This window comes from Mytilus edulis, unplaced genomic scaffold (assembly GCF_963676685.1).
Source record: "Mytilus edulis unplaced genomic scaffold, xbMytEdul2.2 SCAFFOLD_1595, whole genome shotgun sequence".
In the NCBI taxonomy this organism is placed as follows: Eukaryota; Metazoa; Mollusca; class Bivalvia; order Mytilida; family Mytilidae; genus Mytilus; species Mytilus edulis.
Genome location: NW_027267859.1, coordinates 2,080 through 23,110, shown reverse-complemented (window position 1 = coordinate 23,110; position 21,031 = coordinate 2,080). Strand labels below are relative to the sequence as shown.

The window sequence follows — 21,031 nt, the reverse complement described above, 5'->3', positions numbered from 1 at the left end:
CAAAAATCAAAGCACACACTTTGTGCAGGATAATCTAAGGAACAACCATGCTAAGTTTTAACCAAATCCATTCAGTAGTTTCAGAGGAGAAGATTTTTAAAGTTAGCAAATATGATGAACAAATTGTGAAAATTGTCATTAAAGGACAATAACCCCTTAAGGGGTCAATTGACAATTTTGGTCAAATTAACTTATTTGTAGATCTTACTTTGCTGATCTTTTTTGTTGTTTACAGTTTATCTTTATCTATAATAATATTCAAGATAATGACCAAAAACTGCAAAATTTCCTTAAAATTACCAATTAAGTGGCAGCAACCCAACAATGGTTTGTTTGATTCATCTGAAAATTTCAGGGCTGATAGATCTTGACCTAACGAACATTTTTTACTCCATGTCAGATTTTGCTCTAAATGCTTTCGTTTTGAGATATAAGCCAAAAACTGCATTTGACCCCTATGTTCTATTTTAAGTAACGGCGGCCATGTTTTTTGGACGGATCAAAAATCAAAGCACACACTTTGTGCAGGATAATCTAAGGAACAATCATGCTAAGTTTTAACCAAATCCCTTCAGTAGTTTCAGAGGAGAAGATTTTTAAAGTTAGCAAATATGATGAACAAATTGTGAAAAATTGTCATTAAAGGACAATAACCCCTTAAGGGGTCAATTGACAATTTTGGTCATATTAACTTATTTGTAGATCTTACTTTGCTGATCTTTTTTGCTGTTTACAGTTTATCTTTATCTATAATAATATTCAAGATAATGACCAAAAACTGCAAAATTTCCTTAAAATTACAATTAAGTGGCAGCAACCCAACAATGGTTTGTTTGATTCATCTGAAAATTTCAGGGCTGATAGATCTTGACCTAATGAACATTTTTTACCCCATGTCAGATTTGCTCTAAATGCTTTCGTTTTTGAGATATAAGCCAAAACTGCATTTGACCCCTATGTTCTATTTTAAGTAATGGCGGCCATGTTTTTTGACGGATCAAAAATCAAAGCACACACTTTGTGCAGGATAATCTAAGGAACAATCATGCTAAGTTTTAACCAAATCCCTTCAGTAGTTTCAGAGGAGAAGATTTTTTAAAGTTAGCAAATATGATGAACAAATTGTGAAAAATTGTCATTAAAGGACAATAACCCCTTAAGGGGTCAATTGACAATTTTGGTCATATTAACTTATTTGTAGATCTTACTTTGCTGATCACTTTTGCTGTTAACAGTTTATCTTTATCTATAATAATATTCAAGATAATGACCAAAAACTGCAAAATTTCCTTAAATTACCAATTAAGTGGCAGCAACCCAACAATGGTTTGTTTGATTCATCTGAAAATTTCAGGGCTGATAGATCTTGACCTAATGAACATTTTTACCCCATGTCAGATTTGCTCTAAATGCTTTCGTTTTTGAGATATAAGCCAAAAACTGCATTTGACCCCTATGTTCTATTTTAAGTAACGGCGGCCATGTTTTTTGACGGATCAAAAATCGAAGCGCACATTTTGTGCAGGATATACTAAGGAACAATCATGTTAAGTTTCATTCAAATCCATTCAGTAGTTTCAGAGGAGAAGATGTTTGAAAAATTGTTAACGACGACAGACGACGACGACGACGACGACGACGACGACGTCGACGACGACGGACGCCAAGTGATGAGAAAAGCTCACATGGCCTTTTAGGCCAGGTGAGCTAAAAAACGAGAAGTGGGATAAATATAACATCAATCAAACACCAAACCACACTTGTTCTTGACAGAATTTTTACTACTTTTAAAGAGTAATATGATTGTAAACTTTGTTTTCTAATAAACACATTTATCTTCTGACAAAATGACTAAGTTCATTTTTCTCAGTCTGCTTCAAAATAAGGTTTATGTAGGTGTATGGTAATAACAAATCGTAGTAACAAGATTGTATTTGCATGACACGTTGTTCTTTGTTTCATATCACAATCAATTAGTTTGAATTGCCAATAGTTATACAAAACAAGTTTATGAAACAGTAATATGAATTGGCCTTGAAAAAAACGTCATGTAGAAAATATAAAATTATAAGTAGATGTGGTATGATTGCCGATGAAATTTTATTTTACAAGATACCAAAACAGTTAAAATTAAATCTATTGTTCAGAGAAAAATGATCTACTTTAAAATGAAAATATAATGGGGACTAAGTCCCCAATAACAGTCGAAAAATCAATAAAAAAAGAAAAATAATCGGGAAAATTTTCCCGAAATTTTCATTGTACTAATGAACTCAAAATCGTTCAATTTTTTGGATGTCATGTTTTGAATTCCCGCATCTGCGCAGAAATCTATGAGTAAAATATATATTTATCAGTCTAGTATAAAATAGAAAGGAACGCAATACCAATTTCAATTTTAATAATTCCTTGATATGAAAAAACGTTACCTAGTGATAGCGTTTCTTTGTTTACATTGCATATTATGTCATAACTTAAATAACGTCACAACTAAAATCTCTAACAACAGAACCAAAATCAAAAACGTTACGGTATTTCTGTTTCTTTTTTTTAACAAATACATTTAAGTTACAAAAAAATAATTTATACAGACTTCGTCCCCATTTACAGGTAACATAAATAAAAAGATGTGGTATGATTGCCAATGAGACAACTATCCACAAAAGACCAAAATGACAGTACAACACAGACATAAACAATTATAGGTCACCGTACGGCCTTCAACAATGAGCAAAGCCATACCGCATAGTCAGCTATAAAATGTCCCGATAAGACAATGTAAAACAATTCAAACAAGAAAACTAACGGCCTTATTTATGTACAAAAATGAACGAAAAACAAATATGTAACACATAAACAAACGACAACCACTGAATTACAGGCTCCTGAATTGGACAGGCACATACATAAATAATGTGGCGGGGTTAAACATGTTAGCGGGATCCCAACCCTCCCCTAACCTGGGACAGTGGTATAACAGTACAACATAAGAACGAACCATAAAAATTAGTTGAAAAAGGCTTAACTCATCAGATAGACAAAAAATACAAGTGAACGTGGCCAGGTACTTATACATCCCGACACAAAAAAGACACAATGAACATATCTGAGAGTACTCGCAGTTATCTGACAGCTAGTTCAAAGCACTAACACCTAATAAAAACTCATGCTTCTAAGACTAAACTATCAATCCGTACACATCCAACATCCAATGGATTTAGTGTAAAGGCGTCATAAACAGCCAGAGAAAAGCAACAATCTCATGATGAGGGAAATTAGTTTCCCAACACCTCAAGATAACGGTAAGTTGAATTTATCAATCAAATGCAATTTCGACGGGTCTTTACTGAGTTTAGTCATAAACCTGTGATTCGTAACAGTACAAAAACAAGTCTGCTATAATTAAAGGTGCACAATTAGTGCCAATGGGGATCCTACCACCTGTCGATAAACTTTGTTGCCGAAACGTACATAAATATTATCAAGGAGAAAATTAACAGCTTCAATCATCTCATCACACCTCCAGTAAGTGTATCTAGCATATTTACCTTTCTCATTAGAGAAGAAGTTTTAAATGAGTTGCAGCAAATATATCTACATTCAGCTTTACCAAACGACCATTTAATTAAATAGGAAAACTTTTGTTTAATAAGATAGTGTGGAAGTATAGTGTAAAGAGTAGAAAAATCAAAACTATTAACAGAATCAAAAGGACCATCAAAAGCACGTAATTTATCTAAAACATCCAAAGAATTTTTTACACTCCAAAAATGGTTTATACCACTATGTCATGACCATACGCACATAAACAAATAACACAAAGTCCAAGGGGAACAGCGCTGTTGTTAATTTCCCAATGTGACCTTCAATACAAAAGTAAATTTAAAGAAAAGGAAAAGAGAAAACTATCATATCATTGAAAGCTTAAGACGACCACTGCAGTTTATTTGGAATATATAAAAGAAAGACGAAAGATACCAAAGAGACATGCACACTCAAAAATAGAAAAACAAACTGACAATGCAATGGCAAAAAAAAACAAGACCAAAAGAAAAAACTACGGTATACAAAAAGTAAATTCACAAAAATACTGAACTTAGAGGAAAATCAATTCGGAAAGTCCATAATCACATGGAAAAATCAAATAACATATTCCTGACTTGGTACAGGCTTTTTCAAATGTAGAAAATGGTGTATTAAACCTGGTTTTATAGCGCTAACCCTCTCACTTTGATGACAGTCTCATCAAATTCCGTTATATTTACATTGATGCTTTAACTAAACAGACACAATAAATAAAATAGTCAAAATATGGGTACATCAGTCATCTTCGTATAACAATTTTAAAAGAAACATTTAAAAGAACACAAAAACATCTATCTACAAAGTTAACACATTCATTGATTTGGGTGTCTGACGTCAGAAAATTTTATTTAAGGAATGACTGTAATATGTTTTCTGTCTATGGAGAAATAACATAAAAAATTTGGTGCACACTGAATAACGCGCGTAGCATTACAGTCATTTCTTATAATTTAATTCTAAATTCCACTTTAAACCGTAGAAAACCATGAAAAAAACGTTGATCACGTCACGGTCACATGACTAAATTATGTCTATGGGCTCATAATAAAATAACGTCAGCCAATCAGAAGACGCGTTACATCCAAAATTAAATTATATGTCACATAGATTTGCAACACAACATATAAAACTAAGGATCTCAAGGATTTATTGTAGTTACCTTTCTTATCTGATTAAGAACTTTTTTTCCTGGACTGAATGTTATTCTACGTTCATTATCTCTACATTTCATCATTTCGTCAACTCTATGGATAGGAGTTACTTGTTCAATTTGCTTTAATGCTCGATGGAAAACCTTTACTGCATCTTTAACAAGATCATCACCAAACTATAAGAATGCATTTAGTATTTTACACAAAGTCTAGTAAATGGTGTTATAAAACATATCAAATAGAAACGTAATCTTAGACCCAGTGGTTGCAGTCTGCATATAACCAATGATTCGATGTGGGTTTTTTCATTTTATTTTTATTCTATTTGATTGTGTGCACCCTATTTTTATTGACAAACTTGTGACGTATCTGCCCTAGCCGATTTCACAGCATTAAATTTTAGCTGAAATATGAAATATACATAATTTTCCATGAGTTAGGGCTAGTACATACAAATTTTATTGACGGGACTTGCCTATCGACAATCATACCGATGACAATATTGCATAGCCTCTTGCTTTTTAACTTAATATTACGTAATCATGACTGATCAAATTAAAGCAAATTTATTTCATGACAATTTTTCTTTTATATTTTGTTTTTTAAAACGAAATAATTTTTAACACCATAATGACTATATTTTCGCTATTCAAAACGCATTGTTTTGGTACAGTAACTTTTTAAAGTAATGTCGCATGAGGTACATTTTTTAGTTCCTATGTTCAGAGGGGATATAAAAATGTTTTGCTATCACATGTAATAGTCTCAACCCGTACCTATCAATATTGACATTATAATGAATACAGTGGAATTAATCTTCTTCAAACTACTAGTATATAAAAGGATTAAACACTCACTGTTTCCGTTCTGGTTGGATGTGATTCCCAGCCTTTGGTTTCTGGTAAGCTGAAACCCGACACGTTCAGTCCTGCGGAAAGTACTGTTTCATTCATATCAGTCATCCCCTAGAAAACGAACGAGAAAAAAAAAGAAATGTATAACAAAACGTCACAGTTTGGCATGACATTATCAAATAATTTTGACCGACACACTACGTCTGTTGTTTTTTTTTAAATTATCACATAAAACTGATTTCGATATCTTGATGATATCTATGATTTTTTACCTGTTGACCATAGTTTGTCATTTCGGGGCCGTTTTAATATGGCTGACTTTGTGGTATGGATTTTACTAATTGTTGAAGGTTGTACAGTGATCTACAGTTGTTAGTTTCTGTGTCATTTGGCTCTTTTACGGAGTTGTCTCATTCAAAATCATACCACATCTGTTTATTTTTATCAATACTCTTTCATTTATACAATTTTCACCATGAAACAAAATGCTTACCAAGTCTATAATTAGAAAATGGAATCTGGTATTGCTAACATCCGGATCTTTTTTCTGTAAATAAAAAGAAAATTTCGGTCTTAACATAGAGTCGTATAGTTGTCACAAGTCATATTTAGATGTATAAGAATTAATGTTTAAATGTGACTACATGTACATGGTACAAATGTATGTAATCGTCCAATTTTAATCAAAGATAATACGATATAATTTAATTTTGGATGTAACGCGTCTTCTGATTGGCTGACGTTATTTTGTTATGAGCCCATAGACATAATTTAGTCATGTGACCGTGACGTCATCAACGTTTTTTCATGGTTTTCTACGGTTTTAAATGGAATTTAAAAATTAAATTATAAGAAATGACTGTAATATTTTTTCTGTCTATTCGAAATAACATTAAAAATGTGGTGCACACTGTTAAATAACCCGCTAACGCGCGTTATTCAGTGTGCACCAAATTTTTTATGTTATTTCTTCATAGACAGAAAAAAATATTACAGTCATTCCATAAATAACAAACTTAGTCAAGGGTTCATTGATTGATGTGTTTAAGGGTTGGTGTTTATTTATGTTATTGTGTGTCCGTTCGTGTGTGCTATATGAATGATTTAGAAGTGCAAACAAATTAAAGGTTGATCTTATTTCTCTCGATGTTAATATTGTATTTTATTTCTCTTTCTATAACACCTGCAAAACATATTACTGGTACATGTACAACAACAAATGTTTATAAACAGATCATTTCTTAACTATTTAGTATAGAATGGAACGTCGTATGAAAAGGAACAAACAACAAAACATGAAGTACAAATGTCTAAAATACTCACTACTAATGAAATTAATTCCTCCGACTGTTCGGTTGTCAGATCTAGGAATACTCGTAAATCATCTTTTGTGTTTGTATTGTATACACTCCTCAGCTCTTGGTGACAATGACTCACAGATACAACTCTTTTAACATCAATGTCAATACTCATTTCTCTTTTATTGATGTCTTGAAAAAGTTGTTGTAACCGTACTAATCCTACAAACATAAAAACAAATACATGTAAATAATATTAGTATAGTTGCATGTCTACAATATTCGGACGGACGAGCGGAAAAAATAGAAAAACGAGAAAACATCATAGCGGGTTACAATTGTAGGCATTGGATTGAAAATTAAAACCTACACGAAGTAGTTAAAATTCATAATGTAAAGCATAACTTTATATTCGGAATATAATATTTTGCCTATAATTGATCTACATTATTAAGCTACAAAGGAAAAACTCCGCTGTTGGTTTCTTGAGAGTAATTGAAGAAACAAAATATGAAAATTAATTAGGTAGAATTTTAAACTTTTCTTGTATTCATATTGCTTAAAGTATAATATTGAGTACTTAGCAAACCGGTTAATCATAATAAAATGAACAGCTGTAAATTCCAGAACCAAACGAATAGAACTCAAAGTCGATATCATAATCTTTCATATTACATTGCAAATAAAAAAATATATGAGAACAAAAGTCAGCAAGGTTTTTCCTTGATAGCCTTTTTTATTCATTTAACCAGACATGTTATCAATATTTAAATCCTTAAACAAACATTATTGAAACACATCGCTTTTTAAATAATAGCCAGGTACATAAGAAATGCAAACTACACTTTATAAATTCCATGCGTCCGACTCGCTTTTTCGACCTTGAGAGGGCCCAGCCTGTATAGTAAGGCAAGGTTGTTAAAAACTCCTATCATCCTCATCATTTTCTTTCCCTCTGCCTTTACCTTCACCGGAAAGTACAATGGTACTAACGACAAGGAATCAATAACTTTTACCTACCATCATCTGTTTCATATATATAGAATATTTTGTTCCATTCTTTAAGCTGAACAACATCAAGAAGCCCTGTAATATATGATGGTCTAATGTAAAGCTGGTATGGATCTGAAGACAGGGACTGTTGTGGCATACTCAACGATATAAAGGGAACTTTGAAAGTGTCAGTATAAGACTGTATGGTTGATAAAGCACAGGAATGAAATGCTCCAAGGATCCCGTATACATTCTGTTCTAACAAATCACAAACTGAAAAAATACAAATAGACATTAATATTAGTTTTGTTTTTCTAATCGAAAATTTTGCTTCTAAACATGATATGCAACAATAGCAAACGAATTATAAATGCTGTTATTTTAAAATGTGTTTTCTTATAAAACTTTCCAATATTAAGGGTATAGACAGTAGTTCAATTTGATTTATTAAAGATTAAACATCACAATCATTGTAGAACATATACTGTATTAACACTGTTTTCTAAAAAAAAAATCACTTTAATAATACAATAGTTATTCGTTAAAAGCAAGTAGGATACAAAACAGAAGTTACAAAGAAACGGGATGGTAATAACCAAACGTACTTTTTTAGTGTGTTATTTTTCTTTTTTGCATTCGTCGTTTAGCCAAGGTCTTCGAATAATGATAGGACCTTTCATAGACTTTAAGTGAAGAAAAACAGCATGTATCCGGCATGGTTGTTACATTTATAAGCCCACTCGTTGTTACCTATATATCTGTCTTATTAAAACACTTAAAGATAAAAGGCCATGATACTTTGTAATGTTGCATGTTTTTATATTAATATTATAAATGACATACAACCAGGAGAACTACGAATCCACACACTATGTACAACCTAACTGGACGGTAAAGCACAACCAGAATTATAAAACGGGCCATAAGGAGGTTTATAAAACAAGTGTCAACTTCTATAAATAAATATTATTCGTAATTAACCAGCTTATACGTCAAATAAATTCGTTCTACTTGCAGTTGATCAATTAATATATAAAACCCCAAATTTACAAAGCATGATTCCTTCAAGCTAAACTTTTATTTCAGCCAGTTTCTTATACAGATTTATTTTGTAACAACACTTTTATATATTTCACTGTCTACACTGTAAGTATTGAACATGTTGAACGTGCTAACACAATGCTACCCAAGAAATGAGAGTCATGAACAAAATTTGGTATCATATGTTAAACGAATGTAGGATAAAAAACTTAATTCATATAGTTTTTCTACTGACCCCCCTACCCTCCTCTTAACTTAATTTGGGAAAAATTGATTGACCAATAAGGATATATTAAAAATCGATGTCAATAAAACAAAACTTGCAGCAATTTTAAAATCCCCCTCCAAGCCCCAAACTATCAGTTGAATCAATTTTTTGTTATCCTTCATTGATTTTTTGATGTCTTCCCTGTAAAGTTAACAGATGAAGTTACATACTGAGTGTATGTACTATGAATTTTATTGACAGACAATACAAAGACATATTGCCGTAAATATCACTTTCTTACTTGCTTTTAATTACATGGACACGTGGTTCTCTTTGATATATTTCCAAATACTCCATAAACTGATAGTCATGTACATGTATGCTTTTTGATTTTAGTTCATATATATTTTTTGGAGTTAAGTATAATATTATTAACGTCCATTTTACTGAGGTAGACTGTACACATTTTTATTTAGGGGTCAGTTGAGGCCCACCTCTGAATGCGGGATTTTCTGTCTGCATCGAAGACACGTTGGTGGCCTTCAGCTGTTATTTGTTATTTGGTTGGGTTGTTGTCTCTTTGACATATTCTCCATTTCCATTCAATCAATAGAAAATTTGGAAGATACAGAGGAAAGACAAATAAGCCAATTGCATATCAAAAACAAGAATGTGTCCCATTCGCACTATCATTTTCTATGTTCAGTGGACCGTGAAATGGGGTAAAATTTCTAATTTGGCATTTAGAAAGATCATATCATAGGGGACATGTGTACTAAGCTTCAAGTTGATTGAACTTGAACTTCAACTTCATCAAAAACTACCTCGACCAAAAAAATTAACCGGCATCGGGACATACGACTGGACTTACAGACGGACGGACGGACTGACGAACGGACGCACAGGCCAGAAAACATAATGCCCATAAATGACGCATGAAAATCATTCTAGAAATAGTAGGTAAATACTAAGACAAGCAGTTATAAATCATAGAATAAAACAAACACATAGAAAGTACACAGAATACTAAAGTTTGATCAACACGAACCTTATAAAAACTTAACATGTTATAACGAAAAAGTAAACTACGAAAGCTAAAACAATGATAACTAGTTTACGGAAAATAGTGTTCTCTTTTAAATTCTATTGACTGCTTTTGTTCTTGACAAATAAAAATATTTGAACAAGCTTGGCAAACAAAAAGCATTTCTAAAAGATAGTTATCTGAAATAGCATGAAGAATGATACTTCATTTTAACAAACAACATTGATTTTCACTAATTGCAACAAATACATAAAAAGCAATTAAAGACCGATAGAGGATAGTTAATGTAAAACATTTTTAGTGATAGAAACAATTAGTACAATGTTGTGTCAGATTTGTAATAATGACTTTCGGAGAAAAAAAAAAAAGACATGAAATGTTTATCGGCAATCACATATAACCGTAGAAGTGAATTGCCTTGCATGGGAATGTACAATGAACTATCTTATGTATATATTGGTACACATTAGATATGACTATTAAATAATATCTTTATCAGGAGTCATCCTGATGTCTGCAATCGATACAAGAGTGCATTTCCCTAATCCAATTTTACTGAAAAAGCTTTTATTGTCGAAAATATGGTGGATACAAAATCGATTGCAGGGTTAATACTTGTCCCAGGAGAAACGAGAATTTAATATTATCCTTAACTTCATTTTACAATGCTGACTTCTAAAGATAGTTAGCTATTTCAGCTGAATAAATAACATGTATTTTAAGAATATCAAAATGGATTTCACATTAACACGAGAGCAGATTGTCAATAGAAATATTGCACATAAATATATCTCAATTGTAAATCACGTTCTTGCCATTTTAATGAAAAGTTTGTACTCCACTGACATTTCTATTTAGCTCATGTGTGACATTGTTTACTTTTGATAATAAAATACTTTTTAGTGTGTAATGGCATTGATGTATAATCTCGTACAAGCTCCGTTTTTAATCTGGTCATGGGCCAGTTATGGATTAACAAAAACAAAAATGTTTTCTTCCGGCTTAAGTATCACAAAGATTTTGTAATACCGGTACAGTATATATGAACGATAATGCAGAAAAACTTGTTCTTGCAAGTATTCTAGTACTGGTTAATCATGATAATTTCCACTACTGTTAAACTGCTACTTCAGGGGGTTTACACATTCCAATAGCCATTGTTGCATTACTGGCATTACTTATGAAATGCACTCTTTTAATATTCAGTCTGTTTGAAAAATCCTGAGGAAATTAGGGCTCAGTATACACCTTCGTGCAAACTTTACCTGCTGTGAGGTGGAATTACAACACCCCGCCTCATTCTGTATGTATGTGCCTGTCCGAAGTCAGGAGCCTGTAATTCAGTGGTTGTCGTTTATTTATGTGTTACATTAATGTTTTTCGTTCATTTTTGTACATAAATAAGGCCGTTAGTTTTCTCGGTTAAATTGTTTTACATTGTCATTTTTGGGCCTTTTATAGCTCACTATATATATGAGGTATGGGCGTTGCTCATAGTTGAAGGCCGTACGGTGACCTTTAGGTGTTAATTTCTGTGTCATTTGGTCTCTTGTGGAGAGTTGTTTCTTTTCACGGAAAATATACCACATCTTCTTTTTTATATACATACATTTTTTTGTACCTAATGTCGAATTCATATTCATTGTGCATTCTTAATTTATAAACGTTCATGTTGAGCGTGAGTTCTAAAATACGTAATTAAAACAAGGAGGTAATACACAACATAGAAAACTAGAGACCAAGCAACACGGACCCTACCTAAAACACAGGACGATTTCAGGTGCTCAAGAAGAGTAAGCAGATGCTGCTTGACATTTTTCAGTCAGTTTTACGATATCTGAAGTGCACAATTAAACGATTTAGAACTGCATTTAATTTGATAGGTGAAATACGATTCCAAGCACACTTTTATCCTTAGATATAACACAGAGAAAATGTAAGTTTGCCTCGTTTTAGATAAAAATCTAATTTGTAATAGCCATCATTAAATCATTTTTCATTAAATGGGAAACTTTAGTCTCTGTTAATGCATGAATAGTTTAAATTACAATCTAGATCCTACAGGGAATCTAGTATTGGTATGACATTTCAAACTGATAAAATAAGCATCATTAAACATGACAGCGAAAGCTATGACTTAATAATAATATAGTGCATATACATTATTTTACTTTTACGATGTCACCTATCAAACCTATATATATTATAAAAATAAAATGAGAGACAACTCTCCACAAGAGACCAAAAAGACAGACAACTACAACAATGTTTCCTTTTTGTAAGACATTAGATATTAATACTGATTTCTCACTTCAATTTAAATGATTTTTTTCCAAAATGCGCTGCAATAATTAACACACTTATTATTTGTCGAATGTATACCTATATAAAGTCTCCGTTTATCATGTTTGTTACAAATCTTATTCTAATTTGATCAATTGAATAACACAAGAATTGGGTATATTTCTAGGATATCACAGGATTATATATATATAAAAAAACAACAACAAAAAAACCGATACGAAATAGATGAAAAGAAAGCGATGCATCATGATTACCTATGAGACAACGACCTTCAACATGAACTAAACTAATTTCTTACCATAAGCTATAATTATAAAAGCCCTGGCAGGAAACAACAAATGAAACTGCGAGCTACTTACTGCTCACTAATGAAACCTTCGCCGCAAGTGGATAATATTAATAGTGTAAAAATATGCAAGTGCATGTTCGGTAAACAGGAAGTTGTTGAGTGATGCATCTGAAAACGTATCATACGGTATAGCTGACTTGAATAAAAATGAAACCAAATTTCAGAAATCTTTGTATTGTACATGTAGTTCCTGAGAAAATTGACGAAAATTTTCAACTTGGCTATCATGTGTAAAATCATACAAGTGTTCGGTAAAAAGGAAGTTGTTGAGTGATGAATCTGACAACGCATCACACAATGTAGCTCACTTGTATAAACAATGAAACCAAATTTCAGAAATCCTTGTATTGTAGTTCTGAGAAAAATGTGACGAAAATTTTCAACTTGGCTATCATGTGTAAAATCATACAAGTGTTCGGTAAACATAAAGCTGTCGAGTGATGAATCTGAAAACGCATCACACGGTATAGCTGACTAATATAAACCCTGAAACCTTTCAGAAATCCTTGTATTGTAGTTCCTGAGAAAAATGCAACGAAAAATATTTATGGCACGGACGGACGGACGGTACGACGGACGGATGAATGGATGGACAGACAGATGTAAAACAATATACCCCCCCCCCCTTTTTTTTTTTTTAAAGCGGGGGTATAATTATAAATGTAAAGAAAGGATAGTCTAAGAGGTAAAAGGAATTGTTGAGATGTCAATAATCATGTTTAACTACGCCGCAGTTTTGCGCTTGTCCAGTCAGGAGCCTCTGGACTTTGTTAGTCTCGAAGGATTTTTAATTTTAGTTTATTATATGTTTTTGAGATTAGTATGACGTCTATTTTCTAGTAACTAGTACACATTTTTATTTAGGGGTCAGCTGAGACCCGTCTCCGGCGCGGGATTTTCTCGCTGTGATGAGGACACATTGGTGGTCTTCGGTTATTTTCTGCTCAATTTCATGAATTAAAAGACCGGTAATTAAAAGCATCAGTAAAAGTCACTTATGATAAAGCATGTTCCAGGTATTTGTTTCACTGTCTGATTTCCATAAGTACCTCAGGTTCTTATAAGATAAACATCCTTTATTCGGATTGCATCCTACATTGTATGTACTTTTTTTACCATAGCTTTTATGTTAATTGACATGTTTATCGAAGTATTATTATTAAAATGAAACATATTAGACACATAAAAATTATATGTATCGTGCTTGTCAAATGATGTTTGAATTTATTCATTAGTTTAAGAGTTAAAGATTATTTTTTTTGACAAACATTCAGATAATGTAGACATAATTTCTTTATAGTAACAAACTAAAAATAACTCAAACATATATATATCGTGCGTTGTTGGTCATTGATGCTGTTTATTGTTTCTGTCTATATAGTGTAGATTTTAAACAGTATAATGCTGATTTGGTAAACATAAAAAAAGGAGTTATGCAAGTGATTAAACAACAACGAGTCAATAAATGTATGGTTTTCATCATCAAATCAGGATTATAGATTTTGTATTGTTGATAATGATTGTTGGATTTAGGGTGTCTGTTTTTCTATAAAGTGTACACAGTTTTCACGATGATAGACAGGAAGGGTAAAGATCATTTGACTGATGGTTTACACAATGTTATAATTTAATGTGATCTACATGTATTTTCTCTGAACTAGTACACATTTTTTCTTAATTGCCTGCCTTTGCCTGTTTTATTCTCTTTGGTCAGTTGTTGTCTCTTAAGCCTCGGTCACACCTTACCGGACAGCTCGAACGGACGCCTAACGGATAACTTTTTTTATTCCGTTCATGTCCGTTAGTCGTCCGTCCATATCCGTTGCATGTCAGTTAAGCGTACATTTTATCCGTCGACGTCCGTGCTGCCCGGTAGAAAATTTTGAGCATGTTCAAAACTTTGAACGGACGTCCAACGGATAAATTGTCCGTTGAACGTCCGTTAGGCGTCCGTTTTGTACGGTACTTGTCCGTTTCGTTTCCGCTTTGTATCCGTTACGTGTCTGTTATACATCCGTTGGAGGTCTGGAAGATAAATTCACCAACGGACTTCTACCTAGTGGCGGATCCAGGGGGGGGGGGGGGGGGGGGTTCCGGGGGTGCGCACCCCCTCCCTTTATTTTTGCCGATCAATGCATTTGTATCGGGACATATGTTTTGCACCCCCCCCCCCCCTTTTGCCCTGGGTGCCCTGGGTTAGCACCCCCGGGGCCCCTTTCGAAAATTCCTGCATCCGCCCCTGCTACCGGACGTTTAACGGATAACACGGATGCTGAACGGATGAGAAACGACCTTCCACCGGACGTATAACGGATAAAACGGATGATGAACGGATCTGAAACGGATAAATGCCAATTGAAAATTTCGCGTCAGAAATGTCAATTATTGGTATGTCAGATTTCTTAAGGTTCAAGAATTCTTATTACTCATAATCGATCTTAGAGTATAGACACGTCTTCACAATCAAGCAGTTCTTATTCACTGCCCTTTGGCGGAATTTTGAAGAACAAACCAAAACCAGTTACACAGAAACATTTTAAATATTTAGCGATTTACATGTATTGTTATTGTCGCCTTTGATTTTTCCGTAAATCTTGTTCATCTGTTTTATCCGGTACGCTTCCGTTAGGTGTCCGTTTTATTCGGTACTCGTATGTTGGATGTACGTTCGACATCCGTTCTGTCCGGTACGTTTCCGTTTCTCGTACGTTGCATATCCGGTGTGTCCGTTATGCATCCGTTACACGTCCGTGTTATTCGTTCAGTACATCAACGGACTCCCAACGGATAACAATTTTGTCAACGGACAACTTTTATTTTCATCCGTTAGGCGTCCGTTCGTGCTATCCGGTAAGGTGTGGTATGACCGAGGCTTTAGACATATTCCACGTTTCAATTCTCAGTTTCATGATGTTTATAATAGGTGTTTTTCAAGAAACATGAACAGTATGGTTGATCAAAAGTCGCCATTTAATGCTACCATGGATTGTTTCATTCACTTAACATTTGTGCATAATTTTTTTATATCTTGTTTCGCAAATCATTTTTCATATAAGAATTGTCTGTTGTTGCTCTGACAATTTTCTGAAAACCCAAATCGTTTTGAATAATTAAAAATAAAAGTATAATTTATATTTCATGTCGACTCCGGAGCGCTGACTTTAGCCCTTATAACCAAACATTTTTTGTTTGATTTAAAGATGTCCAGTATATTCATCAATAATCTTTATAAGGTTTTAATTTGTTTGAACGAGGAGCGAACACAAACACAAAGTGAGGGCACTGACTAAAAGACTTTATTGTGCGCCCCTGTTATTTTGTGGGATCATATTTCTGAATTGTTAAATTTCCGAATAGATTAGTTTTTCTTTTGTAGATTTATTTACCAAGAAAAAATATGAATTGTTTTACTATAGATTAAATATCTGCATTCCTGCATAAAAATCAATTTATTTCGTTAAAAGTCTAAACCAATCAATTGCTGCAAATTGACGGGCCATGACTGCAACAGACTCCTATACAATCTCTCTCACTATTTTTTTGTGGTTTGCTGAGGTATACATACTTGCATTAGTAACATAATAACTATCTCGGCAATCCACAATCTCATGAATCTGTTCCAGTGTGATATCTTTATCCATGGTTGATAGACGACCTACTTCCAACTCAAACGTCTTTGCTAAATGTCGTGATCTGTGGTCAAATATAGCACCTAAAAAAGTTTAATAGACGAATATAAATTCAAATGATAAAATTATTATGATCTTTTGTATCTAACCCTTTTAAACTGTTATTATAGATCGACAGAATCGTGTTTTTGTTTGCTTATTAACGCCGTTCTTAACAGACTTGACAATGATTTTGCCTTATATAATGCTCAGGAGAGAACCACTAATTTTTGACAGGAAACATAGCAATTCTGATCAAATAACTTCTGAGTCGAACACACCTCAACATGACCTAAGCAACCAACAATCAATCAATCAATCATTCTCCTTTACAATGTTAGATTATTATTGTTATAATCAGAATAAAAAAATGAGGTATATATACCAATGGGACAACTAACCAGCATATATATTAAATGAAGTAGATCTAGATAGACAAGGCAATTATACGACATTAAACAATACGATAAAAACACATACAGTGTACAGTTAAGTCAGGTATTAAATGGCTCGCAATTAAAAATGTAAAGCAATTCAGACGAAAAAAAAAAATAAAAAATAAATGGCAGGCACATAAATAATGTTGCGGGGTTAAACATGTTTATGTGCGCTCAACCTTCCCCTTAACTGGGACAGTGGTGTTACAGCACAATATGAGAACAAACTTTAAATCAGTAGCATTTTCAAAATTTTAGAGATCGTTACGACGCATAAAAGCCATAGAAACAAAGCACTGGCATAGAGTACACGTAGTACCTGAAGGATAGTTCAAAGCAAATCACAACTTTAACATCCATTTTAGTCTTTCATGAAAAATTGCATGTTTTCAATCAGTACACTTCAGACAGATTTAGAGTAAATACGGCATACATTGTAAACAGTCTGAGAAGCGATGATGTATGAAAATGAGTTCTCAAAACTTTACAAATGCAGAAAAATATATTATTAGTATGTTTATTTTTTTATAAACGAAATTGATATTTGTACCAAAAACAGCATTTAAATGTTATACTACTGTGTTAAATTGGTTATCTTTAAGAATAAGTTTATTTAAAATTTAAGGATTAATTTGTTATTTTTACATTCAATCAATTCTAACCCTTTGATAACCAGTGTAAACAATATAAAGAAGAAGATGTGGTATGATTGCCAATGAGACAACTCTCCACAAGAGACCAAAATGACAAGGAAAATAACAACTATAGGTGTCATACCACCAATTACTCCCTCAAATTTAGAACGTATGTGAAAGTAGGCCTACTCAGACAAAAAATAGTGCATTTGATGTCATTGTTTACTTAAACTAACCAACAAATTGGCAGAAATGAAACTTTTGGTGAAAGAGAAATATATTAAGACCATTTTGAGCTAAACTTTACTTGTTTATGAGTTTGCATTCAAAATTGAGGATTAATGCACTCCATAGTATACTAATTTAAGATTTCCAGAAAAACAGGGGTTATTTTCAGTGGTACCTCTATTCGGAAGACCTTTTCTTTTTTATATGATTTTAAACACCTGTTGAAAATTGGCATGTAGAAAGCTGATACATGTACGATTCAGGATATACCTGGTTTCTATGAAGTTAAACTTAAGGTAAAATTTATAGAAAGCTGTGGAAATTGTAAAATTTGGTTGAACAGATAGGGACTTGTAATTGGTGGTATGACACCTATAGGTCACCGTACGGCCATCAACAATGAGAAAAGCCCATACCGTTTAGTCAGCTATAAAAGGCCCCGAAATGACAATGTAAAACAATTTAAATGAGAAAACCAACGGCCTTATTCATGTAAGACTTCATACTTTAAAAAATATTTTAAAACGCGATGTAAATCAAGCATATACCCATATACATAAACCTTGAATGAAATGGTGAATAATTTATGTTTGAATAGATATGATGTATTTCTTTATACATTTTATTAATCGATTATTGACCGTCAAAACAGCATCTACAAAATCAGCTGTTATGGATTAAAATATAGATAAACCAATTTCTCATATTGTCCTGATAAGAATTGGAACTGACTTACCGATTTTACGCCTCTTGCTCGAGTCCTGTCCATTAATCATTGTAAACATGAAATAATAATAAGAAACGAACGAATGTATTTTCATCTTTAAAACAATACTTTCCAAATACATATGTTGCGAACTGTCCTTATTAGCCAAAAATCGTATCTAATCATTAATTGTGCTGCGCATGTCAGAAGTCAGTATTTACAACTGAATGCTTCATGATGGAGTTTAAATTGATGTATAAATGTTGCTTTCATACTAAAAGCTTAAGACATTATGTATTACGCATTTATTTTCTCAAAGAGACAACATCGGTACGCTTATAGATTATCTCATTAAGTCAACAATTCTATGAAAATCACATTTGGGTGTAAAATATCAATAAGTGTTGATGGTTAATGTCTGTCGTGAAGTTGACGATCTTGTTCTATGAAAACCTTTACCTCAGATATAATCAACATTGTAGTTTTATTTTCTTTGTCTATGATTTCTTTTATATCTACATCATGTGGTTCTACGTCGATTACTTTAACATTGTACAATACATACACAATCATTACATATATACTTGCTTACATTTTCAGTGCATTGAAAATCAATGCAAACCGTTTAGTGTCTGGTACCTGATTAGATCAAGTATGGCATGGTACAAAATGTAATGGTTGCAAAAAAATGATATTGACGCACTAACAATGTTACAGTAAGAAACGCAAAAATATTAAATAGGGACAACGACATTGTATGTTAAGTTCCTGGAGAACATTTGTAGATTTATTCATGGAGAACATTAGTAGATTTATTCATATGAACATTCACGTTTATTCAAATACAACAAAAAAATGTATGTGTTCGATGGATGATAATGATTGTGATTATTGGTAATTAACGTACATTTACTTGTTGTTCTGTACAGTCATGCTTATCTTCTGAGTCTAAGGATTGCGGATATTTTGTCTCATTGGATTTTTGACGTATAGGACTCCTGATGAAGCGATACTGCCCAGATTCCTTTACCTGTCGAGGGTCTAGAGCTACATTGTTGTACACAGCCATAAGTATTTGAATTAATGTTCCAAACAAGACTGCACCTTTTTGTATTTACACATCCGAACGAAAGTTTTTAACAGGGAAAATACATCAACACTTAATATAATTGACCCATGAGAAGAAAAAAACATATGTACAAAGTAAGAAAAAGTTGAAATTTAATTTATTGCATTACTGTGACCTAATCTATCGAATAACGTCAACTTTTAATAAAAACCTCATATCAGGTGTAATTCGGATTAAGCCTTTTTTTAGGCATACTAGCAAATAAATTTCTTATCTCAAATGATCACACAACCAATATATATATAAAAAAAAGAAAATAGTTTGAAGTTTCTCTTTTACCGGTTGTCATGTGCATACACTTTTACGATTTTATTAAAGTCAAATTCAAAGGACTGTGCGCTCACAGAAATATTATACCCTTCGCATTCTATTGGTTCATGATCCAAGTCAGGTAACTAAAATCGAAGGTTTTTAGCAGGTCGCTACCTTTCTTTCATGCATTCAATCAGGTTGATGGCTGTCACTTTTGATTTCCCATTTTGTCATATCGGTACGCTTAATAGCTTATTGTACGATGTAGGTTCTGCTTATTGTATATGTAAAGGTTCTATGATGACTTGCCTTTGTTAACATCTTTTCCATTGTTCCTAATGCTTATCTGTCATTGCCATTCATACCACATTGTCTATTTTCAAATTTCATGCAATTATAAGTATGGAGATCATTTCTAACCTCTCATCCAATTGGCAGAATCTGTCAGGATGACTGTTCAATGACAGTATGTAGATCTGTCACACTGACACCTTCTAGATAGTTCTAGCTAGAGCTGATTTGATCAGTTCTACCTAACACTGATTTAGACAGTTCTAACCTAGAACAGTTTTAGACAGTTCTACCCTAGAACAGTTTTGGACAGTTCTACCGGTCCTAGAACTGACAAAACCTTTAAACAGTTCTACGATTAGTCTAGAAAGACTCTAAGATTAGAACTGATTTGGTAAGTTATACGGCAAGAATTGATTAAGTCAGTTCTATCCATAGAACAGTTTTAGGAACTATTTGTCTTAAATATAAATAAGTTAAAAGAATATTATATATATTAAAAAAATCATGTAGAACTGCTCTACAATCCTGACAGGTTTGGTCAGTTCTACGACTAGAACAGTTTTAGACAGTTCTGTTGACAGTTCTACGGTTAGAACTGATTTGTTCAATTCTACTGACAGTTCTACGACTAGAACTGATTTGGGCAGTTCAAAACTAGAACAGTTTTATACGGTTCTACCATAGAACAGTTTTTATACAGTTCTAACCCTGGAACTGATCCTGACAGTTATATTTATTAGCAAATTCTGTCAGTTCTACCTTAGTACTGATCCTGACAGTTCTACCCTAGAACTGACCCTGACAGTTTTACCTAGAACAGTTCTATTATTCTACAAGTTCTAATGAAGGTTAGA

The 21,031-nt window shown here is 32.9% G+C and overlaps 1 protein-coding gene across 1 annotated transcript; it reads right to left on the bottom strand.

Moving 5' to 3' along the window:
* Positions 1-4,744: 4,744 nt before the first annotated feature.
* On the bottom strand, positions 4,745-18,937 carry LOC139506104 (glutamate receptor-like; the record flags this gene model as incomplete). The annotated part of the gene is made up of 7 exons (XM_071295366.1): positions 18,533-18,937; positions 16,394-16,540; positions 7,909-8,154; positions 6,914-7,110; positions 6,084-6,137; positions 5,594-5,701; positions 4,745-4,912 (listed from the first exon to the last, which is right to left on the bottom strand). Coding segments are annotated over exons 1-7 (1,032 nt in total), but the record flags the coding sequence as incomplete, so codon positions are not given.
* Between the last annotated feature and the right edge of the window lie 2,094 nt (positions 18,938-21,031).